General features: G+C 48.6%; 1 protein-coding gene across 9 annotated transcripts in view; it reads right to left on the minus strand.

The window, feature by feature from the left end:
- The window catches only part of SDK2 (sidekick cell adhesion molecule 2), a 339,664-nt gene that overhangs the window by 42,283 nt on the left and 284,383 nt on the right, over positions 1 to 12,998 (minus strand). For all 9 annotated transcript variants that reach the window (XM_080994333.1, XM_080994331.1, XM_080994326.1 and 6 more), the window contains exons 22-29: positions 11,644 to 11,765; positions 9,963 to 10,072; positions 8,969 to 9,119; positions 7,941 to 8,178; positions 7,650 to 7,765; positions 6,567 to 6,756; positions 5,586 to 5,684; positions 4,669 to 4,863 (exon numbers count right to left, since the gene is read on the minus strand). In XM_080994333.1, coding sequence (XP_080850459.1) covers positions 4,669 to 4,863; positions 5,586 to 5,684; positions 6,567 to 6,756; positions 7,650 to 7,765; positions 7,941 to 8,178; positions 8,969 to 9,119; positions 9,963 to 10,072; positions 11,644 to 11,765 — 1,221 coding nt within the window. The remainder of the gene's footprint in view (positions 1 to 4,668; positions 4,864 to 5,585; positions 5,685 to 6,566; positions 6,757 to 7,649; positions 7,766 to 7,940; positions 8,179 to 8,968; positions 9,120 to 9,962; positions 10,073 to 11,643; positions 11,766 to 12,998) is intronic.

A 12,998-nucleotide genomic window follows, 5' to 3' on the forward strand; every position in this document is an offset into this window, starting at 1 on the left:
CAATTTTGAGTGGAAAATGGCCGAAAGGAGGTCTCTCTGCCATTCCTCTACTCAAAACCGGCAGCATCAAAAGACAATTAAGACCCCCCTCCCCCCCCAAAAAAAACAACTAGAGACACACATGACTGCATATCACAAACAGTAAAGGCCTGAGGGGGTACAATTCTGATAGAACTACTTCATACTATGAGTGCACATTCCATATTTTTTATGCTCCATCATAAAAGAACCACTCTGCATCTAGAAAACTAGTGCATCAGCTTGGTGTGCTAGGTAACCATGCAGTAAGCTTTCTTTAAAAATCATATGGATAAGTACTAAAAATATGGCACCGCCACTTAACATGTGAAGTGGAAGAGTCCAGAAATAATAATAATAATAATTTATTTATATCCCGCCCTCCCCAACCGAAGCCGGGCTCAGAGCGGCTAACAACAATAAAAGTAACACAGTTTACATAAAATCACAATCAATTAATTGAAATGCATTCTAAAATCAATTCATTCTAAAATCAATTCAAAATCAAATTAATGGCAACCATTGGGCTAGAGTTCTGTGAGGATTACCGAAGGAGGGGGTCAGACTGTGCCCTGGCCAAAGGCCTGGTGGAAAAGCTCCGTCTTGAAGCCCTGCAGAAAGATGTCAAGTCCCACAGGGCCCTAGTCTCTTGTGACAGAATGTTTCACCAGATTGGGGCCATGGCCAAAAAACCCCTGGTTTTGGTTGAGGCCAGCCTAACCTCCCTGTGGATGTCAGGAAAAAGCACCAAGGCAAAAGCCAGCTCCAGATGGCTGGAATGCAAAACAGTGCAGATGTACTGTTGGGGAAAAGGTGGAGCCTATTCTCTGTACTGAGCACCGGATGTTAGCTCAGTGTGTCATATGACCTGTACTGGAAGTACAGGGGAGGAGTGTGAGACTCTTCTGATGGAGTCTGAAGGGAACAGTCACATTTCTATGTACTGTTGAATGACAGGAATAAAACATGTAGAGAGGACTCCTGTCTGTCTCATTTCCCCTCCCTGGGGGAGTGCAGGGAGGGAGAGAAGGAGGAGGGTGTGTCCTGCTCACGTTTGAGGAGGATCGCCGGTTTGTTTACCTAGCCTGCCGGGAGTCGCAGACGGACGGTAAACAACAGTATCTCGCTCAATTGCCTCGGGGGAGGCCAGGTACCTCTGCCTGTGGGCTGGTGATACTGACATATGGCAGCCTTCGGATGGTTGCGATTCATCGGACATCTGCATGAGAGGCTGGTGGATTGTCCTCCTCTGCTCCAAGGGAGAAGGCAAGCGTCTGAGAAAAGCCAGAGGCTCAACAGACAGCTGGTGGAAAGAAGAGGTGTTTTCCAGAGCAACAAAGTTCAAGGTATGCTGCTGCATTTCGGGCTAAAAGTGTGAACGCAGTAAGATTAATTCACTGGTTCACGGGGAGCTGCGTCTTGGAAAAATAAAGCTCCGGGAGGAAGAGGCCTGCAGCTTGAAGGCAGAGGCCTGCATTCCACAAATTCTTGTGGTTAAGATAAGAAGTCCTATTGAAATGCATTGTTGCTAAGTAACGGTCCTGGAAAGTTACTGGCAAAGGGGCTGGACTATGAGTGTGAGCCTGGGAAAGCGAAACAAAATCAGAGAATGTTTCGGCTACAAGTTTACGTGCCCTTGGAAGGGACTTTTCAATAGCAGCCAGAGTTTAGCTGCCAGGTGCAAAAGGGCGTAAACAACTTGCAGTTTTGCCTGCGTGAGAAAGGAAAAAACAACTGTTGGATTTTACAGTTTGTTTGACAGTGTGAGCTGGAGGCTTGGATTCTAAATGGATGCCAAGAAGGGGGAGACTTGCCTAACTCATCTCCCCTAACCAGAGACAGTTATTCATCAGGGTCTGGATGAATAACTACCCCAGAAGGGGTGAGCCAAGATGATGCTGGCCAAGTTCCTAAGAGCTCAACGAAAGCTGAGGAGAGCTTTGACCCCAGAGGGGAGAGTGCAGGAACTGTGGCTGTAGGAACTGTTGGTGTTCCTGAACAAGGTGCAATGGGTGTTGCTGACAGGGGGAGGGAAGAACAGAGTTCTAATTCCCCCACTGCTGATGCTACTAGGGAGCATGGTGTAGCATTGAGTGCTGTCCGATGCTACAATTGTGGACAGACTGGGCATCTACAGCGAAACTGTAAGAAGCCGCGCCAGTCAAGAGGAGCAAAGAGCAGCTCTACGAAGCCTGAGGCGTCAGGCAAAAGCCGTTCCAAGTGCCAGGTGAAACCTGCAAAGGCTATGATGGCGAAAGGAACCACGCCAGATGTTGGGAACTCGTTCATATTTGACACGGGCGCCACGGTTCATATGTGCCCGCACAGAGGACTATTTTCGACGTTGAGGAAGCAAAGCTTCACTGTGAAACAGCCCAACGGTCAGGAGTTGGAAGCAACCGGAATTGGGACTGTGTATCTTGAGAGTCTGAACTTGACTATAAGTGATGTTTACCTGGTTCCAGAACTGAGATTTAATCTGCTGAGCGTGTCGCAGATTGCAAAGAAAGGACTGAAACTGTCCTATGATGCTAAAAGCTGCAAGATCTACAAAGATGGAGAACTGTTTCTTACTGCCAAAGAGAAAGATGGACTGTATTTGTTGACTTTTGATCAAAGTGATTACATGAAATGTAATTCTTCTGTTTCTAACGAAATCTCTCTTGCAGGTGTGACCAGTGTGAGCACCAAGACCAAGAAGGTCGACAGAGCATTTCAGCGGGTGTATGCTGATGTGATTGGTCCTCTAGAACCATCTAGGGGCAATGCAAAATATTACCTTTTGTGTGTGGATTGTTTCACTAATTATTCTTGGGTTTATATGATGGAGAAACCGCAAGAAACTTTAGAAAAGTTTCAGGAGTTTTGTGACAAGGTTAAAAATATGAATGATGCTAACATTGATTGTCTTTTCACAGATGAGAAGCAAATTTTTCTGTTACAGAAGTTTCAGAAGTTCCTGGATGGAAAAGGGATAGACCACAAAGTTGCAGTTTCGCAAGAAGCGTGGAACAGGGGGGTCTGTGTGAGGGTGAACAAAGAATTGCAAAAGGGGATGAATGCGCAATTGCTGAGTTCACATTTGCCACATGAATATTGGGCCGAATCGCTAGCGTCCTATCTTCATGTGTGGTTGAGAAAAGTCTCAACAGAGTTGGGATGTTCTCCTTTTGAGAAGCTGTTCAATAGAAAACCTTCTGTTGCCTATTTTAAGGTTTTCGGGTCTCATGTGAGAACAGAAGCTCCAGGTGGAGTAAAGAATGCCAGAGGCATTTTTGTGGGTTATGAAAAAGGTCTCTACAGAGTAATTTTGTCTGAATCTGGTCAGGTGATTCTCACAAAGTTCCTAGAGAGTGCTCCAGAGCAAGAGCGAGTAGTACAAACATTTCCCACAGGTGGCGATTCAGATGATGATGATTTTTCTGATGTCACAGATTACAGTGGTACTGATGATGATGACAGTGATAGCTCAGAGAGTTCAGTTGTAACAGTCATTGAGAGGAAATCTCACACAATGGATAGACCTTCACAGGTGAAGGAAGAACCACTGATTGCTACTGGTTCTCAACAGAGTCCAGAGGTTGAACCAGTGAGCAGAGAGAATCAGAACCTCATACGCAGGTCTGAGAGAGTCACAAAGGGTGTACCACCAAAGAGGTACTCAAAAGAGTTTGCTAACTTAGCTGTTGCATGTGTTGCTATTGTTAACAACTCAAAGCAGGTTAAAGCAGTGTCTAAGTCAGAGACAAAGACACAACAGAGAGTAGCTAGCCAAGGTAATGCAGAAGCACTCATTCCTTGGAAGCCAGACAACCAGAGAGGTACACTGGTGAAACCAGTGGTGGGGAGTTCCAAGGGTGGAACTGAAACAACAGGGGACTGTTATATGTATAACAACTGTTTGTTTTCTTCTCTGGATCATGTTTTGCCAATTGATGCTTTTGGGGGAGGATGTCAGGAAAAAGCACCAAGGCAAAAGCCAGCTCCAGATGGCTGGAATGCAAAACAGTGCAGATGTACTGTTGGGGAAAAGGTGGAGCCTATTCTCTGTACTGAGCACCGGATGTTAGCTCAGTGTGTCATATGACCTGTACTGGAAGTACAGGGGAGGAGTGTGAGACTCTTCTGATGGAGTCTGAAGGGGACAGTCACATTTCTCTGTACTGTTGAATGACAGGAATAAAACATGTAGAGAGGACTCCTGTCTGTCTCATTTCCCCTCCCTGGGGGAGTGCAGGGAGGGAGAGAAGGAGGAGGGTGTGTCCTGCTCACGTTTGAGGAGGATCGCCGGTTTGTTTACCTAGCCTGCCGGGAGTCGCAGACGGACGGTAAACAACAGTATCTCGCTCAATTGCCTCGGGGGAGGCCAGGTACCTCTGCCTGTGGGCTGGTGATACTGACAGTGGCCTGGGATCTCCAAGATGTTTTTATTTGAAGACCGTAAGGTCCTCTGTGGGACATAACAGGAGAGGCGGTCCCGTAGGTACGAGGGTCCTAGGCCATATAGGCCGTATAGAATTCTACTTTTTCTATCGGCATTCGGTGTCTGCAATTTTGTGTGCTCAACCACGCTGGCCTTGATGCATAGCATGCATTTTAGAGCTTTCCTCCCAATTCCATGCATTATGTCCCTTCCTGAAAAAAAATTACCTCTCTTCTCTGTAGTCACCACCAGCGCTTCCGCTGCCTCACCCCAGCCCTTCCGGGTCTGGGCTGTGATACGGAAAAGATAGGTCGACTCGGGTCTGAGACCAGTAGCAGTAAACTGCCTCGCGCTGGGGTTGAGAACTTCCACGCTGGCAGAATTGGCGGTGGTGGTGTTGAGGCGGTGAGTGATCTGGTAGGCTGCATGCAAGAGGAAGACAAACCCAAACAGGAAATTATTGGGGAGAGGACACAATCCCCATATCCCGACTTTAGTCCAGGAGGAAGTAGATCAGAACCATGGAAATGGTTTTAGGAGAGGTTACACATGGCTGGCGCGGTGGGCTGGTTTCCTTTATCCTCTCCATTCAAGGTTGGCCCAAGATGTTTCAAGCACTGGAGGCAAAAAGGTCCTGCGGTTGCCCCCATAATGGGGGGGGGGGGTTAGGCTCTGCAAGGGCTTCCCTCCAAGGAAAAGCCCTTGCAAAGCCTCACCACCCTGCTGGGTATCTGTGGGAGATTTGACAAGGGCCTCTCCTCTTGCCAAATGTCCCTTCCCGCTCAGAGGCGAGGCTTTGCAAGGCCTTCTGCTCAAGGGCTTCTCTCCTGTGTTTCTGTCACCTGAGGCAGCTGCTTCATCCCACTGCATGGGTGGGCCGGCTCTGCCTCCCGCAATTCCTCTAGTGCAGGCATGGCCAAACTTGGCCCTCCAGATGTTTTGGGACTACAATTCCCATCATCCCTGTTAGCTATGGATGATGGGAGTCGTAGTCCCAAAACATCTGGAGGGCCAAGTTTGGCCATGCCTGCTCTAGTGGCACTGAACTGACATTGAGAACTGTAGTCAAAAGTTGGGTTGGGAGGGCGTTGCTTAAGCCACTCTGGTCTACAATCTCCATGGTACGTAGGGGTTGCCTGCTTACCCAGAATGATGCCATTGGGAGCAGCAGGTGGCTGCCAGATTAGCCGTACAGAAGTTGTTCTTACTTCAGGGAAGAGAATGCCCACTGGGGGCCCAGGTACTGGAACACAGGAAGACAGGGAGGGATGCACAGATGAAGTTTAGAAGGAACACCTACATTTCTGCACACCTAGCCAGAGAACAGACTTTTAATGCAAATACATACATAGCCACAGGGTGCAAACACACACACACACACACACACACACACACACACACACGCACACAGAGATAAACATATGCTACGCTTAAGGTGACACTCCCTGGTCTATTATTTGAAGACTGGGACTGTGTTTAGGGACATGGAGCTGCTAATCTTGCAATGTCATGACTTTAAAGCAATCACCACTGCGGTGTACACATCTAGTATCATGGCTAAAACATAGCACTACCAATCGAGGAGGTCATTGGTTCAAATCTTGCCTTTTCCATGAAGCCTCAACACCCTCCCTGCAATATGAGGGCAGTAATACTAATCTAATGTACAAGTTCGTTGTAAGGACTGAAACAAAATTAAGTACACGACGTACTCTAAGCACCTGAAAGCAGTCTACAAATGCCAAGTATTATTATTATTACAGCGAATGCTATTAGAACTCCATACAATCATAGAATCATACAGCTGGAAGGGACCCTGAGGGTCAACTAGACCAACCCCCTGCCAATGCAGGAATTCTGCCTGCAGCCATCCCTGGATGGGCTCGAACCACCAACCTTCTGGTTAACAGCCAGACGCACTGACCCACTGTGCCACAGGTTCCCTGGCTATTCATGATGTACAGGACTGAGTCCTCAAATGGTATGTGCTATAAGGCTTAGCCTTTATTTTTCATTTGCTTTCCAATGACTTTTAATATCTCACAGACCACCCTGTTCCCCCCATCCCTTCTCTCCCAGACTTAAGCTTTCCTTCCACCATATGGGTTGCTGTTGGGACACCTACCGTCATCGAGTGTCCGTTCCAGGATGGGCGGATTGCTGGGCACACCATCGCCAATGCGGGTGAAAGCCAGCACTCGGATCTCATACAGAACATACTTGCCCAAAGCTATGAGCTGGGCACTCCGTGAAGCGTTGCCCTCCACCAACCAGAACTGAGCCCTTGTGTCGGAGTCCTTCTCTTTATACATGACCTAGAAGGGAACAGACACAAACCTTGGAGGGAAGGAAGAGACAGCGGCTCAATTGAACACTGCGGCCTTCAACAAGTGGAAAAAAGCTGCATTGTGCTGCCATGTTGCAGACATATATACACAGAGCACGTAGCTTGGATCACCAGCATTGTACTGCTGTATATTAGAAGCCACAGAGCCTAGGGCTTGCCGATCAGAAGGTCGACGGTTCGAATCTCCGCAACAGGGTGAGCTCCCATTGCTCGGTCCCTGCTCCTGCCAACCTAGCAGTTCGAAAGCACGTCAAAGTGCAAATAGATAAATAAGTACCACTCCAGTAGGAAGGTAAATGGCATTTCCGTGCGCTGCTCTGGTTCATCAGAAGCGGCTTAGTCATGCTGGCCAAATGACCCGGAAGCTGTACACCGGCTCCCTCGGCCAATAAAGCGAGATGAGCACTGCAACCCCAGAGTCGTCCGCGACTGGCCCTAACGGTCAGGGGTCCCTTTACCTTTACCTATATTAGAAGTACCAGATATTGTTTGGCATGGCAGTTAACGCAGAGAGCCCCCAAAGAAGCTTGCCCCGCCCTCAAAATGTTGAGAAAGTCTGGGCCAAACACCTCAGCCCAACACCAGTGGAGAGACTGAGTGACAATGGTAGAGGCAGTTGGTGAGCAGGTTCACAGGATCATAGTAAGCTGTGGGTTGGGAAAGAAGGGCCTAGCTGAGGCCTGTGACAGTGGGGTCCTGCAGGTAGAGACCAATGGGCCAGGTCACTGAAGAAGACAAGGAGACTAGCTCTGGAATGATAAGAAGGGGCTTCAGGCTGGGACTGATGAGGGACCGGCAGATTTTAGTGAGCGGGAAGGTGAGGCAAGAGAAAATGCATTTCACTGCATTCCCCACACCCACCTTGTAGCCCAGAACCAGCCCGTTTCGGTCAGCCTCTGGGATGTCATTCCATCGCACTAGCATAGAGGTAGAGGTGGTTGCCAAAGCTGATATGTTGGTGGGTCCAGACGAAGGCACTGTGCGCACAAAGAGAAGAACCGAGGGGAGTCAGTGCTTCACCAATGAGCTTCTCTGTGATGGCTCTGCGAGAAGCAGGTCACCACAGCAGAGCCCCGAGCCCCATGTTCAGAGTTCCAGACCGACCATGGGAGGCCTGCCCAGACTGTCTCAAGGGCCTGGTGGAGAAGGTACCTGACTCTCGGGTTCTCCCCACCACGGTCTGGCTCCATGGCCCGGGCCCGATGGCATTGAAAGCCTGCACCTGCACACGGTACTCCGTCCATTCTTCCAGGTCTTCAATGGTGAACTCACGCTCCACACGGTCATGGATGGTGTTGGCCAGTGTGCGGCCACGCCCGTCTAGACGTGAGTAGCGCAACCGGTAGCCCACTGACTCAGGGCTGCCGTTGTACTCTGTCTCTGGCAGAGGCTGGAAAGAAAGGGAGCGTCGTTGTTGGCCTGCAGCTGAGTCCTTTCCAGAATCCTCGCATGAAAAAAACAAATCCCATACTGTTTGAGTGCATTCCTCTGCCTCAATGGATATGGGACAGAGACCATATTGGACCTTGTAGGCGGTACCCTCCCGACACCCAGTTCCTATCGCCTTGCCCTCTTTGCACAAATAACATGCATCTAAATGGCATGGGCTAGAACTCCTGAAAACTCTTTTTAGCAAACTTCAGTTCTGATTTGAGGTGATTGCACCACAGATTGAAGTAGAATTCCACCACTAAAGTTTGGCTTAGTGCAGAATTTGGTGGCATCTCTATCTGGGACAAGTAGTTAGGGATTCTCCTGCTGCTGCTGGGCAGCAGGAATGGGTGTTTAGAGGCGAAAGACAGTTGTCATTTGCGTTAAGGTAACAAGAACCGAGTAGACTGTATTGATTCAAAATGGTGCCCACCATGATACAATTGGTGTTACATAGATCTTCCTATTTCCAGTAGGGCAGTTAGAGGTAGAATTGACCTGTAGGTCTATATCGTTAAAGATGGTTAGGTACATCCCTGGCCTAGTCATTTTATACCTGCAACCATTGAATCCAGCCTCACCTGGAGCTGTTCACCCCATCTATCTTCCTGTTAATTCTACAGAAATCCTACAGAATTTTGGTTTGCCTAGTAACCAATGAGCAGCCCCAGTGCTGGTTCATTAACCCTGTCCTGCCCTCCCTCCAGAAACAATGACGAGGCCTAGTGCCTTTCTGAGCTACTGCTCACCATCCATCTCAGCCAGAGACTGGTTTCACTGGCTGTCCGCAGTGTAATATTGGCAGGAGATACATCAGGCGGGGCCTGCAATGTCTGGATCCTGCGGGAAGGCAGGCTGGGTGGGCTGGTGCCGACTATGTTCACTTGTCGCATGCGGAAGCTGGAAGGAGAGAGGAAATGGATTAGTGTTGGAAGGAACTGCAAGGTGGCATAGGAATCACCCACCCTGCCTAACACACACACACACACACACACACACACACACACACAAATAGGACTTTGAACACCCCCATTTGCATGCCCTGAGAGGTCTGCATTGGCTCCTTTCCCTTCCTTGCACTGCCAACAGGAGAGCTACTGGGTGTGTTGTCACAATCTCTGTTGACATACAAACATGGCTTAATTAGGCCGGCATTACACGCCTTTCCTTTATCCTATTAGCTAATGCATTAATTTTGAGGGAAACGGTAGAAGGTCCTTAATGACACCCACAAGCCTTCTCATTCCCCAGTTTTAGCCAGACCATAACCCTCCTGGCTGTAGCTTTCTAATACTAGCAGATGAGAGTGTCACAAGAGATTTGGGGCCGGGTTCCCCTTTGCTTCCCTGTCTTTTGAGCTCCTTCTCATGATGCCTTTTACCTCTTCAGCTTCCGACACCTCCTCCCAGTCTTCTCCCTCTTCTCTCTCTAACCACTCATTGTCATCCCACCACCAACCCCCAGGCTCTGCGAGTTCTCCAGCTGGTTCCTCCCACCATTCCTCTGTGTCCAACCAATCCCTGACAGCAGGATGCCTCTGAATCTGAGTTGCTACAGAGGAATAGTGAGAGCTTGTTGCCTTCAGACCTTTTTCTGGGCTTCCTGGAAGCACCTGGTTGAACATTATGGAAAGGAGGATGCCGAACTAGATGGATCTTTAACTTGATCCAGGAGGCCCTTATGTTTTTAATGCATGCTCAACCCAACACCATCCTTTCAATCTCCCCCAAAAGCAGCACTCACCTGTAGTATGTGTAGGGATTGAGGTTGGGCACCTCCATGGAGCGGGCATCTGGCTCATTAGACAGCTGGTGGATGAGGGTCCATTCCTCGCTCTCACCAATCTGACCCACCTAGGGAAAGGGCAGACAAGATAATGAGCAGGACTGGGTCAGCATCATCATTGCATATAGTACGGCCAGTTTCTCTGTTCCCTGACAGTGTAAAATGTATTAGCTACAGTTGTAGAGTTTGGTGTGTGTTGTCAGAGACTGAAGAGCAGGACACTTTTTGCCCGATGTGTTTACACCATCAGTAAAAATAACCTCCACAGGGGCAGCCCATCCTATTTTGCCATCTGAGGTGAAATGGGAAGGGGCTGCCCAGCCAGCTCACCATCCACACCCGCTGAAGCCTCGCTTACCAGGGTCTTTGGAAGATCACGCAAGGCTCTCGCGAGATCCTGCCAGAACCCAGAAGTCGATGCAGTCACTTCTCTTCACTTCTCTGATGGCAGTAGAAGGGGGTGCACAGAGAGGTGCCTCTTGGATTTTGCCACCTGAGGTGGTTGCCTCAGTCTACCTCATGGATGGGCCGGCCCTGAACCTCCGCCTTCTCTTAGTTTGTGAGATTTCACTAGACATTGCTCATATACCGTATTTTTCGCCCTATAGGACACACTTTTTCCCCTCCAAAAATGAAGGGGAAATGTGAGTGCGTCCTATGGGGCGAATGCAGGCTTTCGTTGAAGCCTGGAGAGTGAGAGGGGTTGGTGCGCACCGACCCCTCTCGCTTTCCAGGCTTCAGGAAGCTATGCGAAGTCGCGCTGGTCTCCCAAGGGTTGCGCAGAGCTGCCTGCAGTCCTGGGCTTCGCGCAGCTCTGCGCAACCCTAGGGAGCCCGGCGCGAAGTCACGCCGGTCTCCCAAGGGTTGCGCAGAGCTGCCTGCATTCCGAAGCCTGGGGTGCGCTGAAGAGTGCGCCCGGGCTTCGCGCAGCTCTCCGCAAGCCTGGGGAGACCGGCGCGACTTCCCGCCAGGCTCCCTAGGCTTGCGGATAGCAGGCTGTTCTGGGGGCTGTGGTCAGGGGAAGCTCGGGCTTCCCCCGCGCCAGCCCCGCACCTGGGGGGGAAATAATTTTTTTTTCTTTATTCCCCCCCCAAAAAACCTAGGTGCGTCCTATGGGGCAAAAAATACGGTACTTACTGCAAAGCTCTTGCAGTAAGGATTATATGCAGTAAGGATCTTGCAGCAAAGATTATAAACTATTTTAAGAAAACAGGATAAATTTTCAGGATATCAAATATAGTTAAGTATCAAATGATGTTCTTCTCAAATAAGATTGTGGATTACACACAATACACAGTCCTGCTTATAGCTCATGTTTCCTGTTATTTGACACACTGTTTTCTCTGTATCCAAACTGCCAGGCTCCTCCCTTCCTCCTGCTACTGCAATTCCGCCCCACAGATGCCTGAAATTCAGCAAAGTCAATGCATGCAAAATTAACACTTTAATCGTATTCTCAGTGGAGGATGTTGGCTCCCTGCCACTGAGTTTACGTGTCTCCTGATGGCAGAGATGCTTCTTTAACTTTAATACAACAGTTGCTATCCTAAGGGCTAAAAAGAAGAAGAAAAGGAATGAGAGAGCTTCCTCTGCTGCTGGCTTCTCCTACCGACAGATGTGTCCCTTTCCAATGGCTTACCTGAGCCTCCACTTGCCACCTGGAAATGGATGTCTTGCCATCGTAACCAGGACGGAACTGAAGTGTGACTGAGCGGGGACCAATGTTGGAGATGCCCAGGTTCGAAGGGGCTCCAGGGAGCTCTGCAGGCAAAGAGAAAGCAAAGACGGAACTTGAATCTACAACCCATGGATTATAGGCATTGGCTCAGCCATTCTTTGTCCTTCTCAGGATGATGGCATCACACAGTGGCCAAATCCTGCCCTGAAGAAGAACTCTCCATCTAACAAGCCAGAGCAGGAGAAAGCACCACTTGATTATGCAAAGTTAAAATTGTAGTATGCTATGAGCTGCTGGTGGCAGTGGTGATGGGGACTGAGATGCAGTGAACCAAAAATATCTTTAGGATGGAAAATACAGATTAAAGAAGTTACATGTGCCAAACACTATAGTTGAAGGGCAAATATCCATCAACGTCTGTTAGGATTTTATGTAAGTCGATGCTGGCTAGTGTGATTAGTATAAGTCACATGAGATGTCTGAGAAGAGTGTGGGAACGGAAGACTGTCTTATCTCTTCTGTCTGAGAGTGTTATTGGATTGTACTTTCGCTTTCGCTGTATGCTTTTTTTCTGCCAGAGTTTGGAGGGCACAGATGTGATTATGGATTCTCTGTAAATATTGTGAATAAAACGTAGTTTAGATCTACGGATGTTTCTATCTTCTTGCTGTGTGATGCCAGAAGACTTGTGTCCACTTTTCATATGAGAAGTGTCACAGAGGGGCACTCTGGAGAGAAGGGACATGCCATTCCAGAGACGTGCCTACTGGGAGAGGCTTGGAGGTACTGGGGTCTGCCGTCCCCCCAGGAGCGTTTACCCTCAACAACGTCAAGTGTGGCAATCCAACAGGAGGAGAGGGGAAGGTCAAGACTAAGAATCTTTCTCTTTCGCTCCAACCAGCCTGTATTGCTGAAAATGCTTTGCATTGGCAGAAGCAACCATTGTGGATTTGTTACACTGTGTGCTTCTAAAGGTATTGTTCTTCTTCCCTAGGCACAAAGGTCTAAATGACAACTAATTGTTACATGGGATAAACTAAATAATGCCATGCCCATCCAAAATGCACATTAAAGAACAGGAACTGAAGAACAAGAGGATCATCGGTGGCCAACATGGTGCCTTATTATAATGCATTATAAGACTGTGGCATCCTTGGATTAGGTCTGACAAAAGTGCAGGCCTCAAACAAATATTTGAAGTGATTCAAATATTCATCAAATTTAAAACTCCCATCTCATGAAGGTCACAAGGGGAGCTGTCAGCGCTTTCTGTAATTTCATATTCATTACTCCGATGTTTGTTAATTTAATAACTC

Source organism: Podarcis pityusensis (assembly GCF_964106645.2).
Source record: "Podarcis pityusensis genome assembly, chromosome: 2".
Lineage (NCBI taxonomy): Eukaryota > Metazoa > Chordata > Lepidosauria > Squamata > Lacertidae > Podarcis > Podarcis pityusensis.